The 8,601-nt window shown below is 46.1% G+C and overlaps 2 protein-coding genes across 3 annotated transcripts in view; both read left to right on the forward strand.

The window, feature by feature from the left end:
* On the forward strand, positions 1-3,640 carry ncdn (neurochondrin; the record flags this gene model as incomplete). The annotated part of the gene is made up of 6 exons (XM_031874721.1): positions 1-970; positions 1,069-1,238; positions 1,569-1,807; positions 1,920-2,135; positions 2,253-2,395; positions 2,948-3,640. Coding segments are annotated over 6 exons (2,157 nt in total), but the record flags the coding sequence as incomplete, so codon positions are not given.
* A 1,243-nt stretch (positions 3,641-4,883) lies between these two features.
* Positions 4,884-8,601, forward strand: part of tfap2e (transcription factor AP-2 epsilon) — a 12,529-nt gene continuing 8,811 nt past the window's right edge. Inside the window, exons 1-2 of one of the 2 annotated variants that reach the window (XM_031874889.1) lie at positions 4,884-4,978; positions 7,182-7,622. In XM_031874889.1, coding sequence (XP_031730749.1) covers positions 4,940-4,978; positions 7,182-7,622 — 480 coding nt within the window. In that variant the 5' untranslated portion in view covers positions 4,884-4,939. Of the gene's footprint in view, positions 4,979-5,620; positions 5,849-7,181; positions 7,623-8,601 lie in introns of those variants that run through there. The other variant, XM_031874890.1, reaches the window with a different exon arrangement.

The raw sequence follows: 8,601 nt of genomic DNA on the forward strand, positions 1-8,601 counted from the left end.
GTCAAAGGGAGCGAGAACTCCGCCTTGCCCCCACAGGAGCTCCTCTCGCTGGGCACGGCTCTGTTGGCTGCCCTGAGCACGGACCCAGACATGGCCTGCCATCCCCAGCTCCTCACCACCATCCCGCTCCTGCTGGGCATATTGTCAAATGGTCCTGTGACGCGGCAGAAGCAGGAACCCCAGGACCAGAGCCAAGACGGAGAGGCCGGGCGGGGTCCAGAGAGCAAAGTCCAGTCAGAGGAGAGTTCAAACACAGAAAGTGTTGCTGCCAATGTGGCAAAATCCGCAGGAGAGGGCCAGACCAGCAAGCAGAAGGCTGATGACGGCAGTGAAGCAAACGGATCTTCAACGTCTGAAGAAACCTCCCCGTCCTCCAAGCTGGATGAGGCCGTGGCTTCTGACTGCTACCAGGTTCTCACAGCCGTGTGTACCTTATCCAGAGGTCCCGACCAACTGCTGAGCAGGGGTGCCATTCCTGCCCTGTGCCAGGCAGTGGAACAAAACCAGACTTTCAGCCGCGAGAGGGGGCTTGCCCTGCTGGGTCGCCTCCTCTCGGGTAAAACCAAGGACAAAGTGTGGAGTAAAAACCCTGCGGAACTCCTCACTCTGTTGGTCGGGCTCTCCAAAGACTTCTGCCAAGCCACAGGCCAGACCAAGCTGGACATGTGCACCCAGTTGGCACAGTTTCTCCCCCCGGTGGGAGTGTCCGCAGAGAGTGAGGAGCTGAAGGTAGCCGTGGTCCACATATGGGAGGCATTGAGACCCATGTTGCAGGCTAAGCTGACGCCGAAACAGATCGGGCCGATCCTGGTCCTCAGTGCCTGCCTGCTGGATTTGCACGGCTGGGAGCCGGTGGGGCCGCCAAAGTTCTGCTGCTTGCTGGTGAACCGGGCCTGCGTGGAGGTCAGAATGGGTTTGGAGGAACCACCTGGTAACGAACTGAGCCCGGAGCTGCAGCAAACACTCACAGGTGGGGACATTACGTCCAACGTGAAACCGTGGGTGCTGAGATTCGATTAAACGTGATGAACCGCCCTCGTTACTTAAACCCGGTGTTCTTCTTCACAGGCTGTTACCGAATCATGGAGGCCGCCATAGAGCAGGCCTGCTGTATGGAACTGTCCCAGACCACTGAGCCTCCCCAGAGCTCCATCCCCTCAATCAGTCTGCAGCAGAGCAGGCAGGTCCTCGGGGTGCTGGAGGAGGCCTTCGCCGCTTTAATGTATCACCTGCAGCAGGTGAGAGGCTGACGTTTAAGCTTCTGTTAGCGGTACTCTGCTCTTTTCTATTTTATACTCAATAAGCTACTTGTAGACTATTGATTAAAAGAATCATCTTTTTAAGAAGTCATTCATTCTAAATATAAATACCAGCAATTCCCTGCTTACAGTCTCTCAGATGTGAGGTCCCTTCGATTGTAACTTTTGGGCTATTAATTGGGGAAAAGGTGATATTTTCATGGTGTAGTGTTATGATGGGATTCATATTCTCTTAAGTCCTACCATAGTTTATATTTTATTGTTGTTATTGCCACGGCCTTTTATAAAAGACTCTTCCTGTTCTCGTAGGTGGACCCAAGTCGCTATGGTGACCCTTTTATCTTCGGCACGTTCCGCTCTCTGTGCTCATGGTTGGCCGAGGAGACTTCCTGTCTGAAAGAGGAGGTGACCGGGCTGTTGCCGTTCCTGATCGGCTACTCCCGGAGCCACCTGCAGGGAGAGAGCCCAGAGCAAGGCCTCTCCGAATGGATGGCCGAGGTGTCCGTCAGAGAGGAGAGGGAGGCGTGGACGGGCAGAGAAGCTCTGAGGTAAAGATGACAATGCATTTCAGATGGAATCAATATGCTGAATCCCTCAGAATCTGCCGTCATCTGACAGCAGGTGCTCTTTATTCCCTCACCTCCTCCTCCCTCTCCCCAGGTACCTCCTCCCAGCTCTGTGTCACCTGTCGGCCGAGGAAGGTCCCAGGAAGGTGCTGCTCACCCTCGACACCCCGGCCCTGCTGGTGGACTTCCTGTCGCGGTGCTGGACTGACCTCAAGGGGAAAAGTGGGGGGGCGTCGGCCAGGGATCCCAGCATGGAAACAGCCTGCTCAGCGCTCCTCAACTTCACCGTCACGGAGACAGAGAGAGTCAGGTAGCTGGTTTACAAGAGAAAAAACTCACCTGAAGCCTGCTGATTCATGATCTGTTGTTTCATTTATATCAATACTGAGATATCAACACTCATACTTGTTTTTTTATTGTTGTCCAGGAAGGACCCATGTTTCAAAACACTGGAGGCCCTTCTGAGTGAAGCGCTTCCTGTTGTGGTGCACAAGCCCCGCCTGCTGGTCCTAGCAGCAAATTACTGCACGTTGGGACTGATGATCGGCAGGCTCAAAGCGGCTCCTTCAGGTGAAAATGTTGTCTTTTACTTTTTTTGGGGGATAATCACACACTTGGCACCACTTTGTTTGCCAGTTGTGTTCTGCATTAACTCCAGCGATCCATTACATGCAAATGCATTGCAGTTCAACCTACAACTTTGTTTTTCGTGCTTGTGTTTTTATTCAGCGTTGTCGACACAGTTTCTAGTTCCAGTGCTTGTAAAGATGCCTTTCTCACAGCAGACATTTTGACGTCTCACAGCAGGAAAAATCACAGGACGCTGCTAATAACAATGGCTACGTTCTCTTCAAAATGTCCCAGCAAGCCTTGTGACAGTGAGCTAACATTCACAAAAAGGGTCAGGGCTGTGGAACTGGCAAATCTAAGTGCAATGCAGCCTTTACTAATGGTATTAGTTTCCCTTGCGTTTCCTTCTGTAACTGCTTTAAAAAAGAAAAGGCCAATGGGGTTGCAGGCTCTTGGTTGGAGAGAGAGGCTGCTGTACACAATATGCAGAACTGTTAACAGCCTGTAAAAGGCTCTACTAACGACGCATACTTTTTAAATTTAATTTTGCAGGCTCGGTTGAAGCCGGCCAGAAGCGTCTCTTCTCCGCAGCTCTCCGGTTCCTCCGCAGCGCCCTGGACTCCGGCTCCAGCCCCGGCCCGGTCAAGGTGAGCCCCGGCTGGGAGGAGAGCTGGGACGAGGCCGCGGAGCTCTGGAGGTTGTGTCTGCAGGCTCTGGGAGGCTGCGTCCGCGCTCAGCCCTGGATCGCCGCCCTGGTCAGAGAGGAGGGCTGGCTCAAGCACACGCTCGCCATGCTGAGTCAGTGCAGCGCTCTGCCCGACCGGCACACGCAGGAGGCGCTTGAGGAAGCTCTGTGCGCCATGGCTGACCAGTGCCCGGTCTGTAAAAAGGAGATTGGAGACGTGATGAGAACTGACAAAGGAGCTCTGATGTGCATGAGGAACCTGAAGAAGTCAGTGGGAGTGAAGTGAAACTGTTAAGTGCTTTTAAAAATGAAACAATAATAGAGGGCCGTTACTGAAGCCAAACATGTGTTTATGACTTGTACCAAACCGACATGAACAATGCGTAACCTGTCTCTTACGTGTCAAGTGTGAAATGTTAATGTCTTTAATAAAGAACTATTTTGTTAGAAAACAAACCACAGCCTCTTTTTGCTCATGTTTTCATGCATCGTCTTTTTTTCCCTTGTTGCTTTGAACCTTATATTTCTTCCCCACAAACTAGTTGAACACTGAAGTTTATTTTTGACAGTTTATTTTAAGGGTTTACATCTTCAGTAAGAACAAAGGAGGATGACAGAAGCAGTCAAAGAGAACGATTGTTGTGTGGGACAAAAAAGCCAGTCGTCCTTTAACTCACAAGGCTTCAACTTGTCAGTCAAGATGTGAGTCGTAAAGGTCTTTCTATGCTGACCATTTGTGCACTTTCTTATTAATGCTGTCAATAGTGGGTTTTTTTTTACATAGCTGAGACTTTGTCCTATCGGGTCATAGGCACAATCATTTGATATTCAAGCTGTGTAGCAATGCAGGAAATGCATGTATGCAGTTGCATTATTTTTTTAGTTTTCTGGCATGTCACAACGTAAGATGTTTTGTTTTATACTGTAAGTCTCAAGTTATTAGAGTCCAAGTATCAAGTCTGCCATTCTGGCCGGAGGTTTTTACCAAGTTTTGTATAAATGTAATCAATATAATACATGTTGAAGTCCATAAGATGTCTCAGCAGGCTTCTGTTAAGGTGGATAACTGGGCCTGTGGTTAAAAACACCAGTCCTCTTCTACATGAACCGCCACAAGATGGCGCAGTGAGACTTGTTTGGATCTAATGTGCCTTGAAGTTTTAGACACACTCTATCCTATCTACATGTCTGTGTCGTTACATGTAAACTTAAGTGTTTTTTCTCTCTTGTTTGATGTTTTCTTCCTAATTCTGCTTTCTGGTTCAAATTCAGGAGAGTAACTTTGGTCATTTTATGCTTTGAAACTTTGGAGAAAGTAGATGATAAAGGCATTTTTAAAAAAAAGTTAGTGTTCCAGTTATTAATACAGTGCTTTCGTTAAAGAGTAATAAGAAGTTTTAGAAACGTGACTCATCTCAATAAAACATTTGATATTCTTCATATTTATTCTACAGATATTTGGATAAATAGATTATTTTCTCAGTTTATAATGATTTAAACTGACATATATTTCAAAAGGATATTTCAAAGGAAGAAAATCACGTTTTTGTTCATATCGGGAATACTTATTTTTGTCATTATCTTCCTTGTTAACCACTTCGTCCCCGATCCTACAGTCTACGCACAAAAAAGTTTTGTTACCCGCTTCGCGACTCCTGTCACCTCCCGCCCTCTTTCTCTTTGTGCCCGCCACCCGCCCCCCCTTTCCCCAACATCCATCCATACAAACTCCTGCATCATCTCTCAAACTAACTCACTCCTCTCCGCACCTTCAGCCCGTCTCCTCTCCATCCTCCGCGTCACATTAACCCCTCAGCTGCAGCGTGACAGCCACACTGAGAGCCACCGGCACCACCACCATGCTCTGGAAATCCCGAACTAAGACCGACCTTCTGCAGGTAAAAGAAACCGCGCAGAGGTTTTTTTTCTGTTTTCAGTGGTGCATTATTATCTCTCAGCAGTGTTAGGCCTGTTTATGTAGAAGTCCATAATCATTGCGCAAAAGGCTGCACGTTGTGGGCCTGTTGGCTTCTTTTTTAAGGGAAGCTGAATCCAGAAAATCCACTTGTCGTGTGAACGATTCAGTCCGGGTGAAATGTTAGGAGGAAAAACGCATTATTGAATATAATATTTCTGACTAGAGGGACCTGGAGACCCGTGCGTAAAAGCGAATGATTTAGACGTTAAAAGTGAGAAAATATTATTTTATTGTTAAAATATGATTTTTGTTGAGCTTCTTCTTTAATAAACATGCAAACTCTGATATTTGATAGTCCTTTATCGCTGCGTAAAATCCAAAATATATGACTCGCTGCCATTTCTAAAAACGAAAAAAACAAAACAATAAATGTAAAAGTACGTGTGTGTGTGTGTGTGTGTGTTTGAATCAACGGAGGCTAATTGAATGAAAATATCTCTTTAAGAGAAGTGGACCCTGTCGACCCCTCCCCTCATTCTGCCGAGTGCGCGCAAAGCCTATAAGTAGTGCGCTCATGGAGAGTCTGGAGGACTGTGTTATGCGCGCGTGTGTGTGTGTGTATCTGACAGCAGCGTTTCATCCGTGCGTAAAGAGCTCCGTCAAACGCAGAGAGAGAAGGGAAAAGTAAATAACGCCTTTGAATTTAATGGACCGGTGAAAACAGCCTGGATTACATCTCAGAGCATTTGGTGGCATCTTTCAGTCGTTGGACGCTCGCGCATCCTGTTGAATATTACATTTGGGGTTAGCCAGAGTGGTCCAGATGTTAATCCACACATATTCGGCTATGGTGAGTTTGAAAGAGACATCGTTTTTAAGTTGTTGTTTTTTTTTTTTACTGTTGATGTCTGTTCGTTACTAACTCAATTTTAGGAAAGAGTTTATTTTCTGTGCCAAGTGTCGGACTGAGCCTGAAAGATTGTACGCAAAATGTGTTTTCACTTAAAAACAGCTCAGTTCGTGTAAAAAATGTCCAGAAAAAAAGACGTTATAATTTAATCAATATGTTGCACTTTGTCAGCTTGCAGAGTATAACGGCCCATGGGATTTTTTTTATGAAATAATATTTTGGCTGGTTAATTAAATACATTTCGGATAAATGTGTTTTGTTCTTTGCTCTCCAGAATCAAGTGTCCGTGCGTCCCAATGAGCCTCTCTGACACACAGTTTAGCGCCGCGGCGCCGCGCATCTGTCCGCGAAGATGGTCTTTGTCTGCACGGTGTCACAGCAAGTGAGACCGGCTGACAGTAAACTGTCATCTCGCCGCACAAACTGTGACGTGCGGAGACACAGCAGCGGCCCGTCCTTCTGGAGGAGTGTTATCAGGTTCAACAGCCTCTAACATTAACTGCGTTCGACTGAAAGGACGATCACACCATCCTGCGCGCGGTGATGGATGGCAGATATGTGTGCTTTTAAAGCTGGCTGCCTGGCACATAATGGACATTGTTCCACAACAGCGGCATTGATCTGGCTGACCCAAAAAAAAAATCCAATTTGACCAGGATGTGTGTGAGAAGAAATGTAGGCTAGTGGACTACATCTGTTTGGCGCATGCTGGCATCTCGTTTTGCGCGATGGGGTGAAACTTGTAAAGTCAAGTATAAAATCACATTTGTTTTGCTGCGCCTCAGCGGCCGGAATTAAAGCCTCCTTTATATTCAGTTGTGAGGTCAGGTTTTGTTGCCACGATGACGGATTGTTTACAGATGTACCCCCCCTTTCCCGGAGCAACGTGTTGTTGTGCATTACCTGTCCTTTGTGCAGCTTCTTGGTGGCCGTGACCTTTCTGACACTGTTCAGCAGCGATGCCAAGGGGGTCTTCTGCCAGTGCGCATCACTTCAAGCGCTGCTGCTGTTTCCAGCTATCTAATAAAAATGGAGATACATTTATTTACGGGTTACAGCTGTTTTGCTTTAATTTAAAATTGTCTTTATATATTTTTTTAAGTTTGCCTCAGTTAAAAAATAAGGAATAAAAACACATTTCCCGAGCTGATCACTTTTGGAATGTGACATTTGGTATAATAGTCAGTGCCGTGTTGCACATTTGGGAGAACAGTTTGATTAGGAGGACTTGGAGCTGCTGCTGTGAAGCAAACTTTGTTTTAATTTTCCACAGGACCGCGCAGACGGACTCAGCGGCTCTTCGCCGAGTGGGCGCCTCTCCCAGCTTTCCTCCCTGAACCAGGCCGCCTACTCCTCGGCTCCCCCGCTCTGTCACACTCCGGCCTCTGACTTCCAGCCTCCGTACTTTCCTCCCCCTTACTCCCAGTCCTCACTGCAGTACTCCCAGAGCCAGGACTCGTATCCCCACCTGTCAGACCCCTACACTTCCATCAACTCCCTCCATCAGCATCAGCAAGTGGCATGGCACTCGCAGAGGTCGCGCTCCGACGACGGGGGACTCCTTTCACAGTCGCACCGGGCTCTGAGCCTCGACCCCCGGCGGGAGTATGCAGCTGTCCCCCGGCTGCTGCACGGTCTCGGAGAAGGCGCTGCCGCTCTCGGGGACGGTCCTCTCGGGATGCACATGGGACATCACGGCCTGGACGATCTTCAGGTGACTTTTTTTATTTATTTACACGTTTTGGCTTTCCATCCTGTGGTTGCGTTGGCGTTGCGGACTGGGAAGACCGTGCGTAAAAGTTCCAAACCGGTGCGCACAGACATTAACTCTTTGTGAACGAAATCTACACTGGGCCTCATTGATATTTTATTTTTCTGTATTCCAATGCCGTTATTATTATTCTACATATACTTAGAATATACTAAAAAGACCATTAAGGCAATTTATCTTCCATTTCCTTCAAACGATAATTCATGAAAAACAGCTCACATTAATCAAATAGATTTTTCAATAATTCAATAAACACCTTTAATTAACGGATACTATTAATCATTTTCATTCATTTGGGATGTTTAACCTGTTATTTGACTTTTATTTTAAATTAAAACTCCTGCAGACCCTCAGCGTATTTTACATGAATTTTAAAAAAAATCACATGATCAGTGTTGGTGTCTGATATGAAAATAAACAGTTGTGCGTCGCAGACTAAACAACTCAACTCAACTGTAGGCTGCTGTTGGAGTGAAATAAAATACACATACAACAATATTAGCCGAAATGATTTATTTTCTCTTCAAAATTCGTTCATAGATGAATAAATAATACTGTATTAGATAACTGTCCTCCATTTTGTCAAGTGTGAATTTTAAATGGCCTGTTGAGTACGGTTTTTTTCTCGAACATGATTTGTCATTTTAAGAGTTTTTGAGACAGAGATGTGTTTCGAGTTAATCTGAAAATATACTCTGAAGTTGATCTTAATAGTTAGATATAAAGTAGGGAGAATGTTAATATGTATATAGCCTCATATGAAAAAAGTGTAATATTTTTCAGAAATTTTAATTCCAGAAAAAAACGTTTTCTTGTCATATCTGTCCGTCTTATTATTAGTCAGGACATTCAGTATCACCCGATGTCTCGCACAAAGACAAAGTAATTCTGCAGCCTTTTGCCTTCTGCAGGTTTTTTTTTT

The sequence above is a fragment of the Anarrhichthys ocellatus genome, unplaced genomic scaffold, assembly GCF_004355925.1.
Source record: "Anarrhichthys ocellatus isolate YVR2014 unplaced genomic scaffold, GSC_Weel_1.0 scaffold84, whole genome shotgun sequence".
In the NCBI taxonomy this organism is placed as follows: Eukaryota; Metazoa; Chordata; class Actinopteri; order Perciformes; family Anarhichadidae; genus Anarrhichthys; species Anarrhichthys ocellatus.